The sequence below is a fragment of the Saccopteryx bilineata genome, chromosome 5 (assembly GCF_036850765.1).
Source record: "Saccopteryx bilineata isolate mSacBil1 chromosome 5, mSacBil1_pri_phased_curated, whole genome shotgun sequence".
In the NCBI taxonomy this organism is placed as follows: domain Eukaryota; kingdom Metazoa; phylum Chordata; class Mammalia; order Chiroptera; family Emballonuridae; genus Saccopteryx; species Saccopteryx bilineata.
In genome coordinates, this window is record NC_089494.1 from 131,433,466 (window position 1) to 131,454,507 (window position 21,042).

General features: G+C 41.0%; 1 protein-coding gene across 3 annotated transcripts in view; it reads left to right on the forward strand.

Moving 5' to 3' along the window:
• ITGB1 (integrin subunit beta 1) overlaps positions 1–21,042 on the forward strand; it is a 71,529-nt gene that overhangs the window by 17,766 nt on the left and 32,721 nt on the right. For all 3 annotated transcript variants that reach the window (XM_066279173.1, XM_066279175.1, XM_066279176.1), the window contains exons 2-5: positions 6,425–6,491; positions 9,454–9,539; positions 13,077–13,299; positions 20,583–20,753. In XM_066279173.1, the coding sequence (XP_066135270.1) occupies positions 6,425–6,491; positions 9,454–9,539; positions 13,077–13,299; positions 20,583–20,753 (547 nt within the window). The remainder of the gene's footprint in view (positions 1–6,424; positions 6,492–9,453; positions 9,540–13,076; positions 13,300–20,582; positions 20,754–21,042) is intronic.

Sequence of the window (21,042 nt, forward strand, 5' to 3'; positions counted from 1 at the left end):
GGAGTGTTCGCAATCTCTCTCCCATGCCCTGACTTAGCGGGGAGCCAGCCCGTAAGGCCAGTACTAGCGGCTGTCACAGCCACCATTCAGGTGTAGGTTTACATTAGATTCAGATAGATGGTGATGAAATTGTGGAGCAGAAAACTGGTGGGCCATTTCTTTTACTCTAGCCTTGCACCGGGCAGGCTAGTAAACACAAACACACAGGGCTCCAAAACTCACTCATTCAGCGCTCACAAAGCTACTGACACATCCGGGTTTTCCTAGAATCAAAGGCCCCCACCAGCTCAGTCCCCTCTGGTTCCCCATCTTCTCTCTCTGCAAACTGGCTTCTTCAGCACCTCGCCATCGTGGCTGCCTCTCTGCAAAAATGGCTTCCTCTTCCTTAACCAACTTTTCTTGGCACGAAAACCCCTCCTCCAGCACACTTTACCATAGCCAAGCCCTTCCCAAGCAGGAAGGTAATTAGCCATTTCACGTGGGCAGTGGCCATTTTTAACAATAAAAGTGAGCAAAGTCAAATAACACTAATTTTACAAAATTATTTGCCCAACACAGCCCATCTATAGGGATGGACGCTCATGCCCCGGAGGACGCCCGTCTGCCCAGGGAGGCCTGGCCCTCAGTTGCTTTTACTGTCTTCCCTGTGTCTGCCCCTCTTCAGGCGTGCCCTCAGCTCCCGTCTCTTCCTCAGAATTCTTTCTTTCCTGTACGGCCAGGAGCCATCGCTGTGGCCTTCAGGGTCAAGTTGGACTTGGACAGATGGTACAGGAACTGTGGAGTTGGAAAATGGTGGGCCATCCTCCTGCCAATGCAAAATACAAGTGAGCAAACCTAAACACATTTTACAAACTTATTTGCCCAACACTTCCTAATCTCATTCATTTTCCTAATTTCAGCTGCCACCTGTCTAGTGACAGCTGTGGTGTATCTCCTGAGACCCAGAACCCTGACACACAGTCCACATCCCTAAAACAGCAGTTGTCATCTCCCTAAAACAGCAGTTGTTGCCCTGGCTGGTTGGCTCAGCGGTAGAGCGTCGGCCTGGCGGCCTGGCATGCGGGGGACCCGGGTTCGATTCCCGGCCAGGGCACATAGGAGAAGTGCCCATTTGCTTCTCCACCCCCACCCCCCTCCTTCCTCTCTGTCTCTCTCTTCCCCTCCCGCAGCCAAGGCTCCTTTGGAGCAAAGATGGCCCGGGCACTGGGGATGGCTCCTTGGCCTCTGCCCCAGGCGCTAGAGTGGCTCTGGTCGCAGCAGAGCGACCCCCCGGAGGGGCAGAGCATCGCCCCTGGTGGGCGTGCCGGGTGGATCCCGGTCGGGCACATGGGGAGTCTGTCTGACTGTCTCTCCCCGTTTCCAGCTTCAGAAAAATACAAAAAAAACCCCACAAAAAAAACAGCAGTTGTCATTTCCCGACTTCATTCTTCTGTTTTTGTTTGAAAGTGATGATCCCCCCCCTTCCTGTCTAACAACATAGCTCCTACTCTGCTACCTCCTCATCGCTCAGGTCTGAATTCGGACATTATCACCTTTTGAGCCTTGGCCATCAGTGTTGGATTTGTCATGGGGATCCGATCCTCTCTCATCCTCCTGTCCTCCACCCACTGATTTTCTGCTGTGTATGTGCTGTTACATCCCTGCCTGGCCCCGGGCTCCTCAGGGTCCCTCCTAACAACAAAGTGTGACCTCTTGAGTGGGACTGTGCAAGCCTTTGTCCCAGCTCCTCCTGCCCTGCTGGCCTCTTTCTCTTGTCTCCCACTTGTAATTTAAGCCTCAGAAACAGTTAAGGACTTTAAGATTCTTTTTAGCCTTTATGATGTTTTAAAATTTTAACATAATTGGTACTTAATGTAGAAAATTACAGGGATTAAATGATCACTCATTTCACCTACCAGATTTAACTACAAATAACACATAAATATATGTATTTTTGCTGGTCTTTCCTCTAAAGACAGAAAGAGGGAGACCATTCCATTAGTGGGTCGGTAGTCACCCCAACGTATACTGTGTTGAGAAACGAGATAGAAGGCGCCCTTGTGCTTGCCTAGAGCGCTTGTGCTCATTGGGCAACCGTTTCCTGAGCGTCTGTGTCACAGCTGGCATGCTGTCACCGGGAAGCCTGTGTCACCTGGCCAGTCGTGGGTCCTCTGTGTCCTTTGTTCTTATCTCCGCTGCAGACACCACAGCATCATGTTGTAACTGTTTGAATTTTTGTCTTTGAACTGGAAATTCCTTGAGATTGTGACCTTTGTATATCTAGAGAGGACACAGAACCTGACTTGGCTGTTTGAGGGAGAGAAACCAGTCATCTGGGCGGGCTGAGTGGAGGTTCCAGGAGAGTGGTGGAATGTCTTAAATGTTGCTTTGTGTGAATTTTATTGGTGGTAAACTGCTGGGACTCCCCAGGGGCATTTTGTGGGTGGTTGGATTTTTGAATGAATGAATGCATGCAGAGAGTAAGGTAAGGCCTGGGAAGATTTCTTTTGCAGGAGCAGTTTTACACACAGGGGAGCAAGTGGACACCCCTTTTAGCCAGTGAGGAAGTAGCTGTGAAGTGGAGACCAGTGTATTCTAGACCTTTGATTATGAGGAGGAGACAGGCAGTGGGATTAGGACAACACCTGAAGGCACCACACCCTGTTGGCCTGTAAGCTGTTCTGTGTGGGGTGTTTCTGCTGGGAAACTCCTCAGGGCAGCTGTTCTCTGTGTAAGAATTTCTGGGAGCCCAGAACAGTCCCCCCACCCATTCAGACTGTGTGTTTAGGCCTCAGGTGGGCCCCCAGGTATATCTGATGAGGGCCTTCCCCTAGGCCAGTGGTCCTCAACCTTTTTTGGGCCACGGACCAGTTTAATGTCAAAATATTTTCACGGACCGGCCTTTAGGGTGGGACGGATAAATGCACAAAATAAAATTATGCGACCTGCGTGAAAACTGGTATTTTAAAATATAATTGTCATACTTACGAGATAAGCGTCAAGAGTGAGTCTGGTCATTTTTTAAAAATAAAATATTGTTCAGACTTAAATATAAATAAAATGGAAATAATGTAAGTTATTTATTCTTTCTCTGCGGACCAGTACCAAATGGCCCACGGACCGTAAAGGTCCGCGGCCCGGGGGGTTGGGACCACTGCCCTAGGCCACACTTGAGAAGTGCTGCCTCAGGAGGGTTGAAGTAGAGGCAGCTGCGGGTGGTTCCCTTCTTCCCTGCCTGCATGCACAAGTGTCCCGTGCCTGTGAAGGCCGGCCGGGCTGTGTAGGGAGCCTTCTGGGCCTTCTCTCCCACTCCCCTCACCGTCCAGCTTTGCCCTGACTCCAGCCTGCTGTCCACACTGTCTTGTCCTGCTAGCTCTTCTTTCTGCTTCCTTGCTGTCTTCTGTCTCCCATGAGAAGCCTGGCCTTCCTCTCGTAGCTGGCGACCGTGCCTTTTTCTTCTGACCTGTCCTGCGTGGCTCCCACAGCTGTCCTGTTCCCTTGGCCGCCCTCAGCGCTCCAGCCATGACTCGCCTGCCTGCTGCTGGGTTTGGAGCTCCTCCGGGAGCCTGAGGGTTTAGAAAGGCTGGTTTTTGGCTTGTCTAGGTTTACAGAAGGACAATGGCATTTAAAGTAATACTTTAAAACCATGTAACCTAAGAATGTTAGGAAACATTTTCTGTTACCTAGTAACTTCATCTTAGTGGTGATTCTCTGAATTGTATAATATTTTAAGGGGTTTCTCAAGGTGGTCCAGTGGTCCTTGACATAGCCTAGGAAGTACCCTGAAGAAACATGGACAGTCCGTGTATGGCCTGTGTGCTGAAACTGCCCTCGATGCCCTGTTTGTCAGAGGCACGTGTTTCCTGGGGAATCTTAATGTTCCGGGTCCTTTTAGTCACAGCTTTGGAACTGGTAGCATTGAGTTGCTTAGAATTATGGTCTATGTGAACTTATTACACATCACACCTCTTAGGCAGCCTTAAAAGGTGAACTGTCGGGCATTTCACAGGGATGTGTAAGCAGAACTGGAAGCTCCCCACATCACAGGGCTGGCTGGGCTGCGCGCAGTCGCAGAGTGTCAGGCTGTGCCGGTGGCCTGGCTCTCCTCTGGGAGCAGGCGGAGGCCGGCGCTAGTCCCCCACTGGAAAGGCGGGTTCCCCAGCCGGAAGGGCGGCATCCAGCACTCTGACAGGCGCAGAAGAAGCTCTATGGGAGCTGGGGGATTGCATCCAGGAACGCAAGCGCTGAAGACGGAGGCTTTTAAAATAAATATTTTTACTCAATGAAGGAAATTTACCAAGTAAACAGTTTGCACAGTTACCCTGTCATAATTGTTTTTATTAAAGAAGCAAAAAGAGGAAAAGACTGACAGTTTAAAAACCAGTAAACCCATTGTCTATGTTATGCTTATGACTTTGTCATCTCCAGATCTGTTTTGTTACTCTATACACTGTTACAATTGCAAATGTGCCATCTTAATGTGTACCTTGCACCCAAAATTATTCTGTAAACCTCTTTTGTTTTTTTGGGTTTTTTTTAGAGAGAGAGAGAGACAGGAAGAGCAAGACATGAGAAGCATTAACTCCTAGTTGTGTCATTTTAGTTACTCATTGATTGCTTCTCATATGTGCCTTGACAGGGGCGGGGGTTAGTCAGGGGAGCTCCAGCTGAGCCAGGAACCCCTTCCTCAAGCCAGCAACTATGGGGTCATGTCGATGACCCCACGCTCAAGCCAGCGACCTTCAGGTTTTGAACCTGGGTCCTCAGCGTCTTAGATCATCTCTCTATCCACTGCACCACCACCAGTCAGGCAGTTCTGAAAACCTTTTGATATTACTTGAGTTTATTATTCTTAGGACTCTAATAGATCCCATTAAGTTGTAGTTGGCTGTTTCCTTGTTTAGGGATACAAGATGTTTGCACTTCTCCCTATTCTAAATATACAGGCTGGGCAAAGTAGGTTTACTGTTTTAAGTACATGAACAGTTTATTTCTGTGTCATTGTTTATCAATTATTGTATTAATTTTCATACAAACAGCGGTGCGCCTGCTGTTGCTGACCCAAGTTCTGTACTAAATGTGTGTGTGCATGTGTGTCACCTTCTATGGTTTCAGTTACTTCCTTCAGAGGGATTCCCAGTAGTTAGGTTACTAAGTCAGAGAAGCACTGTTTTTCATGGGTTTTGATGCAGGTTGTTAACTTATTTCTTCCCCAAATTATACTCATTTACAGAGCCATGTCTGGTGTGTCTCAGCCTTCTGCAGCAAGTTTTGTTGAGTATTTTTTAAAAAAACCCTTTTTTTGCTTGCTAGTTCACCTTCTGTTGTTTTAATTTTTACTTGTTTGGTAACAAGTAAAATTCTCTCCCCCCCTTTTTTGGTCTGTATTTGTTTTGTTTTATATTTGGGAGGGGCAAATATTTATGCATGATTAATTAGCTGCTAATCCAAAGCCATGAGGAGTTACAGGGTAGGGTCAGCTACCTGTGGCTGCAGCCGTCCTTGACCAACTCGGGAAAGTCACAGATAATAGAGTGAGCGCTTGAGTTCACCAGACTGTTAGTAATTTTTATTTAGAGATTCTGGAAGACACTCAGACCTCTTTTGCCGCTTATACCCCCCCACCTTTTTAAAAATCTAGTTTGTAGATCTGGAAGTCTTAGGGAGTTAGAACTAAGTAGCTTATGAATTCCATGCATGCAAGTTCATTTTCTTAAAAAAGAGAAATAATTATAAAATATAAAAAAATTGAGTCAGGGCATTTGGTCTTAGCCTTAGGAGAAATAAAAAACTGTTGAAAAATTGTAAGAGCTGACTGGTGGTGGCGCAGTGGATCAAGCATCGACCTGGAACGCTGAGGTTGCTGGTTCAAAACCCTGGGCTTGCCTGGTCAAGGCACATATGGGAGTTGATGTTTCCTGCTCCTCCCCCTCTTCTCTCTCTCTCTCTCTCTCTCATCTCTAAAATGAATAAATAAATAAAAATAATTTAAAAAAAAAAGAAAAATTGTAAGAGGATGAAACAATCAGATTTTGACAAGTTCACTCAAACTAACATTCAGTGTGGAAGCGCTCCTGTGTGGACTGCAGGAGCCACAGCTGATAACAGGTGGGGGTCTCCCTGCACAAAGACTGTTAATGGCTTTTCTGGTGTTAGGGGATACTTGACACTGGTTGTTTTTGAGGCATGGTTAATTAAATGTTGGAATATATTTGATTTGGATAAAAGCAAAAACGGATTCTGGGGATCAAGAATGAAAGTGATTTTAGTTGGAGGTGGGAGATGTACTTGGGAAGGAAAAGTGGGTGATGGAGTGGAGAGAGAGAAAGGTTGGAGAAAAAATGACATGTGAAATACTGTGTTTTTAAAATCAGTGGAAGATAAGGTGGGTGGGAATGTTTATGTTTAATGTATTTTTTAATATAATGTGCATTTTATATTTCAGATGAATTTACAACTGATTTTCTGGGTTGGACTGATCAGTCCAGTTTGCCATGTGTTTGGCCAAGCAGGTAAGAAAGAACCCTATTTGTCTTCTCATTTCAGTGTCTTGTGTTGCTTTTTGACCACCTATATTCTGGAGAACCTAAATGAGGTCCTGCAGATCCATCTGACAGGCCTGCGGTCCTATCACTCAGAGGGCAGGGTAGGGTCCTTACAGTGGCTGCCAGGCTTCACAGTGCCCTCTCACCTCTGCCCCCCACCCATGATGAGACACTACAGCAGGGGTCCCCAAACTACAGCCCGTGGGCCGCATGCGGCCCCCTGAGGCTATTTATCTGGCCCTCGTCACACCTCTGGAAGGGGCACCTCATTCATTGGTGGTCATTGAGAGGAGCACTGTATGTGGCGGCCCTGCAAAGCGCAGCATTGCTCACGTACAGCACTACTTCTGGTGACTCAGGATGCACGTGTCACGGCTCCAGAAGTGCGTCATATCACTTGTTACGGCTAGCAGTGACAAATATGGAATTGGACATTGACCATCTCATTAGCCAAAAGCAGACACATAGTTCCCGTTGAAATACTGGTCAGTTTGTTGATTTAAATTTGCTTGTTCTTTATTTTAAATATTGTAGTTGTTCCCATTTTGTTTTTTTACTTTAAAATAAGATATGTGCAGTGTGCATAGGGATTTGTTCATTAGTTTTTTTTAATAGTCTGGCCCTCCAACGGTCTGAGGAACAGTGAACTGGCCCCCTGTGTAAAAAGTTTGGGGACCCCTGCACTACAGTGATAGAAATTAATGCAGTATAAGAAACACCTGAGAATGTAATGGAATGTTTGAGTGTAGGAAAAGCAAAGACATGTAGTATACTTAGAGGAAAGATAGTGAAAGTGTAGAATGGTGGACTATGGACTATCCATTATAGCCTTAAAAAATGAAACCAGGAACAACCAACTTTCTAGAAGATGTCCTGCCCTTTGATCAAAAAGTTTTGCAAAATGTGGGCATCGTTAGAAGAATGGAAAATAAAGCCAAATCCAAAACTGTTTTTAATTATAAATTGTGGTGCATCCACATATGAAATAATAGGATATCCAATTCTATTCTCCAAATCTTAAAAAACATACTACATAGAATAATTACTTGATCTTGGGATGGGAAGGACTTAGAACACAGAAAAATGAAGAAACCATAAAAAAGAAATAATTGATAAATTTGAATTTTATAAAACTAACAACATACAAATCCCAAAATATATGTCAAAACACCATCAACAGTAAGACACTAAACAAAGGTTTAATTTCATTATCATGTGTAGAGATCCAGTAAAAACAGATGAACATAATAGAAAACTTTGCAAAAGACAAAATAGAAAATTTACAAAAGATGTGGTCAGTACAGGTATGAAAAAATGAAACCTTAAATAACTGACAGTTGAATCAATATTCTTGTAATTTATACCTGTTAAACGAGTAAAAAAAAAATCTGTATTAAAAAAGTACTCATTGCTGTTGAAGGTGTAATGAAATGGTATTTATTTACTGCTTGTCATAGTAGTAGTTTGGGGTAGAAGTTAGTGTGTACTAAGAATTTAAAAAGCGTTAATGCTCGTCAATTTGGTGTTTTTAAGAATTGATGATAGAGAAGCAGAGTTGTGCGTTGTAAGAATAGTCATCAGAGTGGGTGCGTCTGAGTGTGAGTGGGTTTTAGGGGCTCATGCTGCATGTGAGAACCAAGCTTGTGTAAACATAATGAAATATATCAAAAGCCATATTTTTGAAGAATTTATAATGAAACACGATAAATTATAAAAAGTAGTATGCAAAATGTATATTCTCAATTTCATTGAAATAATGTCTGTATAGTCATGCCTCCTTGCTATTTTTTATCTGTATAAAAAGACCGGAAAGAAGTACAAAACTACTTTAGATTTTAATAGTTCACTGCTCACAAAAATTAAGGGATATTTTAACGCTTCATTTTTGAAATATCCCCTAATTTTTGTGAGCAGTGTTTGAGCAGATTGTGGGTGATTTTTAGGGTTTTTAAAAAAATATATTTTGATGTATTTTTCAATTTTTTTTTTTGTATTTTTCCGAAGTTGGAAACAGGGAGGCAGTCAGACAGACCCCCACATGCGCCCCACCAGGATCTACCCGGCACGCCCACCAGGGGGCGATGCTCTGCCCATCTTGGGGCTTCGCTCTGCCGCAATAAGAGCCATTCTAGCGCCTGAGGCAGAGGCCACAGAGCCATCCTCAGTGCCTGGGCAAACTTTGTTCTAATGGAGCCTTGGCTGTGGGAGGGGAAGAGAGAGACAGAGAGGAAGGAGAAGAGGAGGGGTGGAGAAGCAGATGGGCGCTTCTCCTGTGTGCCCTGGCTGGGAATCGAACCCGGGAGTCCCACACGCCAGGCCGACGCTCTACCGCTGAGCCAACCAGCCAGGGCCCAAATTTTCTATGATGATAATAATCAGAAAAGACACATTGGAAACCATACCGTGCTTCCCACATGTAAGGCATGCTGATACATTTTCTACGATAGATTCAAAGAAATGTAAGACATGCTTTGAACACAGAGCCTGAAAACTGTGGGATTGTGGATTGGATGAATACAGACTTCTCAAGTATTTGTGTAATAAAAACGAAGGGAAACCCGCTCAAGGTACGTGGTTGTGGTAGTGTGAGTTCAGTAAAAACAAATAATACTTTGCCCAGTTGTAAGAAAACTGACAAGTATAACTACCTGGGATGATAGACCCTGAAGCTGTGCCTTTGACAAAAAGGAAAAATGCATATGTGGATTAATGGTACCTGGTCCTTGCTATGGAAGACAAGAAAGGTCACTGTGTTTTTATGGCTCTGTGTCGAGGTAATCGGAATCACCTGTCTTTGGGACAGGTCTGGGTCATAGTATTCAGTTAACATTCATGTATATTGCCTTATTTGTCATTGTGATGCTGATTTTTAATTATTTTCTCTCTTGAAACATCAAGCAAAGTGGTCTATTCTTTTTTCTCCTGACAGATGAAAATAGATGTTTAAAAGCAAATGCCAAATCCTGTGGAGAATGTATACAAGCGGGGCCAAACTGTGGGTGGTGTACAAATTCAGTAAGTACGATCACACACGTCCTCTCCTTTCGTCCTCTCACCCTGGGGAGAGCCAGATACGAATTTGCACTTAAATCAGTGTTCACTGAACAAGTGTCAGCGCTGCGTGGGGCCTGTGTGAGGCCTGTGTGAGGTCTAGAGTTGTGGGTTCACGCAGTAGCCTCTGGGCACGGGGACTCCAGCACTTGATGTGGGTGCTTGAAATGGAGAGTTGCTATAAACCTCAGTAAATACCAAAGTTTGAAGACTTAATGATTTTAAAAATTATTAATAATGTTAAAATGCTAATATTATATATATATTGTTAAGATTAATTTCCCATTTCTTTTTATTTCCTTTATATAATTACTAAACAGTTCAAAAATGCTTACAAGCTCATGTTTGTGGGATGTATTGTATTTCTGTTGGATGGTTTCCCCCAAAATGCTAGCTATTTAATTTGATTATTTTGGACATTCTTCCCTTTTACTGATGGGAGAAGAATAAATTAAACTTTGTAATTTTATTTGAGTTAAACTAATGTGAGATTGATACGCATCCTAATAAAAGCCCAGGGAGGTTAGGCTTTAACTGTCATTCCCTTTTGTCATCTCCACATATTACTTAACATGGTACCTTCCACAAAGCTTACTGAGTGTTCAGTGACAGAATGAACAACTGGATCGGTTAGATAGAACAGGAGGTGAAGGAGACTCATTTTGAAGATACATGATTTATTCATAGAGTGAACAATACCAGAAGGTCAGCAACTTGTTTATCTTCAGGCATTTGATCCCCACATTTCCAGTACTTGTTTTGTAGACATAACTGGTCAAATATGGTCTGACCATGTGAAAGACAAAATGAGGGTTTTTTGTTTTGTTATTTCAAAAGTTTTTAAGGGTGCTTTCTGTTAAGTTGGAGACAGTGGAGGAAGCAAGGAGTGTGTGTCAGGCTAGGCTTACTGAACTAAAACTAGTTTTATCATCTGGAAAATGAGCATGGTAATGGCAGCTCTGTCTGTGTTTGACAAGAATTTGAATTGATTGACCTTAATGCATTTTCACTTAGAATATTCTAAATGAGTGGTAGTGCTATTATCAACGACCATACCCGTTTTTGTTAGGTTATCGTTTATCTGGAGTTGAGGTTTATTCTACTCAAACTATTTTAAAATACTTTAGCCTTCCAGTCTGTGGCACAATTCTTTTTTTTTATTTTTTTTTATTTTTTTTTACAGAGACAGAGAGTGAATCAGAGAGAGGGATAGACAGGGACAGACAGACAGGAGCGGAGAGAGATGAGAAGCATCAATCATTAGTTTTTCATTGCACATTGCAACACCTTAGTTGTTCATTGATTGCTTTCTCATACGTGCCTTGACTGCGGGCCTTCAGCAGACCGAGTAACACCTTGCTGGAGCCAGCGACCTTGGGTTCAAGCTGGTGAGCTTTTGCTCAAACCAGATGAGCCCACGCTCAAGCTGGCGACCTCAGGGTCTCGAACCTGGGTCCTCTGCATCCTAGTCCAACGCTCTATCCACTGCGCCACCGCCTGGTCAGGCTGTGGCACAATTCTTAAATTATAAAAGGCTCTTTTGGAATATGTGCAGTGAAATTTTACTTGTGCATTACGATTTTAAAGTTTTCTGGATTGGCAATAATGTACGAGGCGGTACTTTTTGTAGTCGGATAACAACAAAGTTTAGGGTCTGGTAAATCATGAATGCAGAGCAGCCCAGAACCATCGAACCCGTGACCTTCCTTTCCAGTTGTTTCTCTAATTACATAAATGCTGTCATGTAGGATTATGTTTCCCTGTAAAAGTAATGGATCAAAAACCACTGTGTTTTTCGTATTTAAGTGTTCTCTCCTCCTGTATACGGCCCCCCAAAATTGGTAGATAATACAGTGCCATATAAAAGTGAACAGAAGTGACCCCAAATGAAAGGCATTCTCTCATTTTCCCAATGTGAAGGCTAAAAAAATATTGGCCAACTAAATATAAGATTTTTAGGGGTGTGTCAAATGCCTACTGTATTAATTGGTTTAGTTACATGAACACATTTTTAAATGATAACGTATGTATGTATGTATGTATGTATGTATAATCTGAGCCACAAGTACCATTTATATACCATTTAGGACTGTTTTTAATTTTTATCTTTTAAATTCACCCTATGGAAATATATTTATAACCCCTGCCAGATAATCACTTACTGTATTGTTTTCAAAATAAGTTTTAAAAGTCTTGTTTACAGGAATAGCCAATACTTGACATTTTTCAAGCCTCCGGGAATACTAAATCTGTGCTAAATTTTTTGATCTTTTAAAAAATAAAGTCATTAATGGAGATGCTTTTAGGACAACATGGTTTCCTTAAGCATTGAATTGTTGAAGATATTGTGATGGAGACTGCTACATAACATGAGAGGCTTTTAAAGATTTTTCTGACTTGTGGCAGCGCAGTGGATAAAGCTTTGACCTGAAAGATTTTTCTGACTTGTGGCAGCGCAGTGGATAAAACTTTGACCTGAAGGATTTTTCTGACTTGTGGCAGCGCAGTGGATAAAGCTTTGACCTGAAACACTGAGGTCGCCTGTTTGAATCCCTGGACTTGCCCAGTCAAGGCACATACAGGAAGCAACCACCAGGAGTAGATGCTTTCCGCTTCTCCTCTTTTCCAGTTTCCCTCTCTCTCCCTCTCCGTGCCTGCTCCAAAAAATCAATAAATAAAATCTAAAAAAAAAAATTATTCTAAGGGAAATTTTAGGGAAAATATTTGCTATGGGGTATCTGTACATTCTTAGTGGCTGTTAACCACGCTGAATAAATGATTTCACTGATGAAATTTCTTTGATTAGATACTCTGAATACATAGAGGTTAAAATGTACATTTAAATCAGCCGTAAGTGTTATTAAAATAATACATTACAGTCCTGGCTGGTTGGCTCAGTGGTAGAGCATCGGCCCTAGCATGTGGATATCCTGGGTTCAATTCCCGGTCAGGGCACATAGGAGAAGCGACTGTCTGCTTCTCTCCCCCCTTCTCTCCCCCTTCTCTTTCCTTCTCTCATTCATCCGCAGCTATGGCTCAATTAGTTCAACTATATCAGCCCCAGGTGCTGTGGATGGCTGGCTCCGTGGAGTCTTCTCCTCAGGTGCTAAAAATAGCTCGGTTGTGAGCAATGGCCCCAGATGGGCAGAGCATAGCCCCCTTGTGGGCTTGCTGGGTGCATTCTGGTCAGGGTGCATGCCTGAGTCTGTCTTTCTGCTTCCCTGCCTCTGACTTAATAAATAATAATAATAATAAATTACTACTAATATATTAGTAAAAAAGGTATTACATCCAAGAAAAATATTTTGTTTATAACAAAAGCACTTATTACAGTTTGGATAAAAAAAAACATTTAAAAACTAGAAATTAAGTACTTTAGATGTATCACCTGATTTTTATAATTTTAACTCTAACTCTATGATTTACGTAAATACGTATGATTATGGAAAAGGTTTGACCATCATACTTCTTATCTCTATCTATTTTTCACTTGTCGTTTAGACATTCTTACAGGAAGGAATGCCCACTTCTGCCCGGTGTGATGACTTAGAAGCGTTAAAGAAGAAAGGCTGCCACCCAGACGACATAGAGAACCCCAGAGGGTCCAAAGACATAAAGAAAAACAAAAATGTGACCAACCGCAGCAGAGGCACAGCGGAAAAGCTGCAACCAGAAGACATCACACAGGTCCAGCCGCAGCAGCTGGCTCTGCAGCTGCGCTCAGGTACGCTGACTGCACTTTGGCGTCTGCTCGAGCCCCCTCACGGCAGCTGTGCAGTGTGGAATACAGTAAATTTTAGAAATTATTTTCAGATGTAACAATTTGTAACATACACTTGAAATAGTAATAATAAGTGTGGCCTAATGTTCAAAGTAAATTCTGTTAAAGATTGAGAAAGTATTAGACCTAATGGGTGTTAAAAATAAAAATGTCCATCCTCTGGTATAATTACATAATATAAAGACATTGTAACCTGTATTTTTCCTTAGTGTTTTAGTATTATTAAAATATTAAGGTTTTTGTAAGAATCTGTGACAGTCTTGTATCTAAAAACACAACAACAAAAAGAAAACAAGTCCTCTTCCTCCTCCTTCCAGTCCTGTCCCCTTTCCCTCACCAGCCCACGTCTGGTGTCCCTGCTGTCCGGCGTCCACGGGCCCCTCCCCTCCTCAGCTCTGCTCTCACGACTGTGCTGGCAAACACCGCTGTCACTCAGTCTCCAAGCCTGGTGCGCCTTTGTCAGGACACAGCTTGACTTCTAACCTTTCTGTGCTGAGTGCTGACTTTGTAGTAGCTTGAAATGCTCTTTCTTCTGGCTTCTGTGATGTCACTCAATTTTTCTTCTTATATCTTAACATTGCTTTCTAATCTCTTTTGTGTGTGTGTCTTGTTGCAAGCCAGTACGACTCGAGTCATAATTTTGCAGTCTCAAGTGGGAATGTGGGAACAGAGGGAGGAGGATTAGAAAATAAACACAGAAAGAAAAAGGATGAGATGGGGGGGTCCTCCTGCCAAGCTGATGGCTTGCAAGAACTAGTCTCCACCCCCAAAACTCTTGAGTTATAGAGCAGAGAGCAAAGCTATTTGCAAAACAGAGCTCAGATACAAAGTCACATTTCTGAGGCAAACCAAGAATTCTCCCAAGTGCAGAAGACCTGCCACCATGCATAACATTTTAACTTCAAAAAACAAAGGGTGAAAATTGCCTCCAGTCTCTTTGAGGGACATAGAGGGTGGGAGGAGTAGAAACAATTAGCATCACAGCTAACATGGAGGTGTGAGGAAGGGCATATAAACTGCCTAGATCAACCTAATCAAACAAGGTTGTGAGGAAGAGCTTAGCCCTTTGGCTTAAGCCTTAAACTGCCAGGACTTTTGTCAGCTTGCAGTCTCCCAGTGTCTTTCTCTCTTTGCAGTCCACTTAACTGTTAGCTTCCTCTCTTAGCTTTAAGACCATTGTATTCTGTCACACGATTTTCTCTTACACATCAAACCTGTTTATAAAACTGCCTACTAGAAATCTATATGGCAGGGGTCCCCAAACTATGGCCTGCGGGCCACATGCGGCCCCCTGAGGCCATTTTTCTGGCCCCCGCTGCACTTCCAGAAGGGGCACCTCTTTCATTGGTGGTCAGTGAGAGGAGCACTGTTGTGGTGGCGCTGCAAAGCACGACATCACTCACGTACAGTACTACTTCCGGTGACGCAGGACGCACTCATCATGGCTCCAGAAGCACGTCATATCACTTGTTACGGCTAGCAGTGACAAATATGGAACCGGACATTGACCAAAAGCAGGCCTATAGTTCCCATTGAAATACTGGTCATTTTGTTGATTTAAATTTATTTGTTCTTTATTTTAGATATTGTATTTATTCCTGTTTTGTTTTTTTACTTTAAAATAAGATGTGTGCAGTGTGCATAGGGATTTGTTCATAGTTTTGTTTTTTTTATAGCCTGGCCCTCCAACGGTCTGAGGGACAGTGAACTGGCCCCCTGTGTAAAAAGTTTGGGGACCCCTGCTATATGGAGATAACCTACAAGTTAAAAGTTTAATGATTTTTTTCATCCAGACGTTGTCTTTCTCATGTATTACCTATATGAATCACACCTGCCTCTTCTTACACGTCTCTCCTCTCCTTCCTCATTGTTTCTTTTTAGATCTTCATTGTCTTCTTAGATTTCTGCTTTAGTATCTTAACAAGTCTCTTTGTATAAGTTTCTTTAAAACTTTTTACCAGGTTTTCAAAAAGTAAAAATCAGATTGTTATTTGCATATAGTAGGATCCTGTAAAACAGAATTTGGCTTAGAACTTCACCCTTTTTTTTTTTCGGGTTTTTAATTTTATTTTTTTAATCTGGTGACATCAATAAATCAGGATACATATATTCAAAGATAACAAGTCCAGGTTATTTTGTCGTTCAATTATGTTGCATACCCATTACCCAAAGTCAGATTGTCCTCTGTCACCTTCTATCTAGTTTTCTTTGTGCCCCCCCCCCCCCCGTAACCACCACATTCTTATCAATGTCTCTTAGTTTCACTTTTATGTCCCACCTACGTATGGAATAATGCAGTTCCTGGTTTTTTCTGATTTATTTCGCTTCGTATCATGTTATCAAGATCCCACCATTTTGCTGTAAATGTTCCGATGTCATCATTTCTTATGGCTGAGTAGTATTCCATAGTGTATATGTGCCACATCTTCTTTATCCAGTCATCTATTGACGGGCTTTTTGGTTCTTTCCATGTCCTGGCCACTGTGAAAAGTGCTGCAATAAACATGGGGCTGCATGTGTCTTTACATATCAATGTTTCTGAGTTTTTGGTGTATATACCCAGTAGAGGGATTGCTGGGTCATAAGGTAGTTCTATTTTCAGTTTTTTTTTTTTGAGGAACCACCATACTTTCTTCCATAATGGTTGTACTACTTAACATTCCCTCCAACAGTGAATGAGGGTTCCTTTTTCTCCACAGCCTCTCCAACATTTGCTATTACCTGTCTTGCTAATAATAGTTAATCGAACAGGTGTGAGGTGGTATCTCATTGCAGTTTTGATTTGCATTTCTCTAATAGCTAAAGAAGATGAGCATCTTTTCATATATCTGTTGGCCATTTGTATTTCTTCCTGGGAGAAGTGTCTGTTCATATCCTCTTCCCATTTTTTTATTGGATTGTTTGTTTGTTGTTGACTTTTATGAGTTCTTTGTATATTTTGGATATTAGGCCCTTATCTGAGCTGTTGTTTGAAAATATCATTTCCCATTTAGTTGGCTGTCTGTTTATTTTGTTATCAGTTTCTCTTGCTGAGCAAAAACTACTTAGTCTGATGTAGTCCCATTCATTAATTTTTGCCTTCACTTGTCTTGCCTGTGGAGTCAAATTCATAAAATGCTCTTTAAAACCCAGGTCCATGAGTTGAGTACCTATGTCTTCTTCTATGTACTTAATTGTTTCAGGTCTTATGTTTAGATCTTTGATCCATTTTGAGTTAATTTTAGTACATGGGGACAAACTGTAGTCCAGTTTCATTCTTTTGCATGTGGCTTTCCAGTTTTCCCAGCACCATTTATTGAAGAGGCTTTCTTTTCTCCATTGTGTGTTGTTGGCCCCTTTATCAAAAATTATTTGACTATATATATGTGGTTTTATTTCTAGACTTTCTATTCTGTTCCATTGGTCTGAGTGTCTATTTTTCTGCCAATACCATGCTGTTTTGATTGTCGTGGCCCTATAATAGAGTTTGAAGTCAGGTATTGTAATGCCCCCAACTTCATTCTTTTTCTTTAGGATTGCTTTGGCTATTCGGGGCTTTTTATAGTTCCATATAAATCTGATGATTTTTTGCTCTATTCCTTTAAAAAATGTCATTGGAAGTTTGATGGGAATTGCATTAAATTTGTATATTGCTTTGGGTAATATAGCCATCTTGATTATATTTATTCTTCCTAGCCAAGAACAAGGTATTTTCTTCCATGTCATTATATCTTTTTCGATTTCCCTTAACAATGGTTTATAGTTTTCATTATATAAGTCCTTTACATTCTTTGTTATGTTTATTCCTAAGTATTTTATTTTTTTTGTTGCAATCGTGAAGGGGATTATTCTTTTGAGTTCGTTCTCAATTGTTTCATAGTTGGCATATAGAAAGGCTATTGACTTCTGTATGTTAATTTTGTATCCTGCGACCTTACTGTATTGGCTTATTGTTTCTAGTAGTCTTTTTGTGGATTCTTTGGGGTTTTCGATGTATAGGATCATATCATCTGCAAAAAGTGATACCTTTACTTCTTCTTTTCCGATATGGATGCCTTTTATTTCTTTGTCTTGTCTGATTGCTCTGGCTAGAACCTTTAGTACCACATTAAATAACAGTGGAGAGAGTGGACAACCCTATCTTGTTCCTGATTTAAGGGGGAAAGCCTTCAGTTTAGTGCCATTTAATATGATGTTAGCTGATGGTTTATCATATATGGCCTTTATCATGTTGAGATATTTTCCTTCTATACCCATTTTGTTGAGAGTCTTAAACATAAAATTGTGTTGTATTTTATCAAAAGCCTTTTCTGCGTCTATTGATAAGATCATGTGGTTTTTGTTCTTTGTTTTGTTCATATGGTGTATTACATTAACTGTTTTGCGTATGTTGAACCATCCTTGAGATTCTGGGATGAATCCCACTTGATGATGATGTATTATTTTTTTAATATGTTGTTGTGTTCGATTTGCTAGTATTTTGTTTAGTATTTTAGCATCTGTATTCATTAGAGATATTGGAATGTAGTTTTCTTTTTTTGTGCCATCCTTGTCTGGTTTTGGTATGAGGGTTATGTTGGCCTCATAAAATGTGTTTGGAAGTATTGCTTCTTCTTCAATTTTTTGGAAGACTTTGAGTATAATAGGAACCAAATCTTCTTTGAATGTTTGATAAAATTCGCTGGTATAGCCGTCAGGGCCTGGACTTTTTGCGGGGGAGGTTTTTAATGGTTTTTTCTATTTCATCTCTACTAATAGGTCTGTTTAGGCTTTCTGCTTCTTCTTGACTCAGTCTAGGAAGGTTGTATTGTTCTAGGAATTTATCCATTTCTTCTAGGTTGTTGAATTTAGTGGCATAAAGTTTTTCTAGTATTCTACAATAATTCTTTGTATATCTATGGTGTCTGTGGTGATTTCTCCTCTTTCATTTTGGATTTTGTTTATATGAGTTCTTTCTCTTTTTTCCTTGGTAAGTCTTGCCAAGGGTTTGTCAATTTTGTTGATCTTTTCAAAAAACCATCTCCTTGTTCTATTAATTTTTTCTATAGTTTTTCTGTTCTCTAATTCATTTATTTCTGCTCTGATTTTTATTATCTCCTTTCTTTGGCTGGTTTTGGGTTTTCTTTGTTCTTCTTTTTCTAGTTCCTTAAGGTGTGAAGTTAAGTAGTTCACGTGGGCTCTCTCTTGTTTGTTCATATATGCCTGAAGTGATATGAACTTCCCTCTTATCACTGCTTTTGCTGCATCCCATAGATTCTGATATGTCGTATTGTCATTTTCATTAGTCTGTATATATCTTTTGATCTCTGCACTTATTTCTTCTTTGACCCATTCATTTTTTAAAAGTATGTTGTTTAGATTCCACATTTTTGTGGGATTTTTTTCCTCTTTTTGCAGTTGAATTCTAGGTTCAAGGCTTTATGATCAGAAAATATGCTTGGTATAACTTCGATTTTTCTGAATTTGCTGATGTTGTTTTTGTGGCCCAACATATGGTCAATTCTTGAGGATGATCTATGTACACTGGAGAAAAATGTATCCTCAGTCACTTTGGGATGAAATGTCCTGTAGATGTCTATCATATCCAGGTGCTCTAGTGTTTTAAGGCCACTATGTCTTTGTTGATTCTCTGTTTGGATGACCGATCTAGATTCGTCAGCGGTGTATTGAGGTCTCCAAGTATGATTGTATTTTTGTCAGTTTTTGTTTTAAGGTCAATAAGTAGCTGTCTTATATATTTTGGTGCTCCTTGGTTTGGTGCATATATATTAAGAATTGTTATGTCTTCTTGATTCAGTGTCCCCTTAGCCATTATGACATGGCCATTTTTGTCTCTGAGTACTTTTGCTGTCTTGAAGTCAGCATTATCAGATATGAGTATTGCTACGCCTGCTTTTTTTTGGATGTTATTTGCTTGGAGTATTGTTTTCCAGCCTTTCACTTTGAATTTGTTTTTATCCTTGTTACTTAGATGAGTTTCCTGTAGGCAGCATACAGTTGGATTTTCTTTTTTAATCCATTCTGCTACTCTGTGTCTTTTTATTGGTGAGTTTAAACCGTTTACATTTAGTGTAATTATTGACACTTCTGAGTTCCCTATTGCCATTTTATATCTTGCTTTCTGTTAGTTTTGTGTCTTGTTTGATCCTTCTCTTTCGTTTTTCTATCTTTTCTTTTTATTTGGTTGTATTCCATACATCTTTCCTCTGTTGCTATCTTTTTTATTTCATGTGCTTCTGTGGTGGTTTTTTCAATGGTGGTTACCTTTGAATAATGAAAAGGGTTCCTACCCTGTTCATTGTAGCAAACTATTTTGTGAGTACTTTTGCACTCCATCATCCTTTGCTACTGTTAATCTCCATCTTCTCCCCCCCCCCTTTCTTTTTGTTGTCACAGTTTAAATTTGGTTTTATTGTGTTGTTCTTGGAGCTTTTACTTGTGGCTCTGTTTGTTTTTTTTTTGTTCTTTGTATCTGATTGGAGAACCCCCTTTAGTAATTCCTGGAGTGGGGGTTTTCTGATGATAAATTCCCTCATCTTTTCTGTATCTGTGAATGTTTTTATTTCTCCTTCATATTTGAAGGATAGCTTTGATGGGTATAGTATTCGTGGCTGAAAGTTCCTCTCTTTCAGGACTTTAAATATTGGGGTCCACTCTCTTCTAGCTTGTAGAGTTTCTCTGAGAAATCTGTTGATAATCTAATGGGCCTTCCTTTATATTTTGTATTCTTCTTTTCCCTGGCTGCCTTGAGAATTTTTTCTTTGCCGTTGGTTTGTGTCAATTTCATTATGATATGCCTTGGAGTAGGTTTGTTGGGGTTAAGAAAACTCGGAGTTCTGTTTGCTTCTTGAACTTGAGGCTTTAGTTCTTTCCACAGGCTTGGGAAGTAGAACTTCACTCTTAACAAGCCAGGCACACCCTGCAAGGCGCGCTCCCTCCCACTGCAGTCTTCACTGGCTGCCTACCTCCTTGTCTTCTCTGCCACCTATAACTTGACTACTTCTGTGTCTTGTTCCCGGTGCTTTGGGGGTGTTGTCTTCTTCACCTTGCATCCCCAGGGCCTGGCATTGTAAGTGTTTGTGAATGAAATTGAATACAAACCCATTGCATTATTCGTAGACTTTACATAGGTTTTGTAAAAACTATGGGAATAATAGATTTTACTTGATGATGTTTACCTTATTAATATAATTTATTTAGTTTTCCTTATTGCTTTTTATTGTTGACAAGTTAATCTTGTTTTTTAGGGGAGCCACAGACCTTCACATTAAAATTCAAGAGAGCTGAAGACTATCCCATCGACCTCTACTACCTGATGGATCTTTCCTACTCTATGAAGGATGACCTGGAGAACGTAAAAAGTCTGGGAACTGATCTGATGAATGAAATGAAGAGGATTACTTCAGACTTCCGAATAGGTGGGAGTATTGAGAAAAAGGAATAATTTCCATTTCTGTCCATTTTGGTGGTGGTGTTCTTCACCTTGTACTTTGAGAGAACTAGGCAGGTTAAGTTAGCCTTTTCTTTCAGAGAGGACTGGTGATTCTTGTCACACATATGATCACTTTTCTTCCTCCTTGATCCTCTGTTATGTATGCTACCATGTTGTTTGACACAGATTACAGTAGTCCCTCGTATCCACAAGGGATTGGTTCCACGACCTTTTGTGGATTCCAGACTCCGTGGATGCTTAAGTCCCTCACAGAA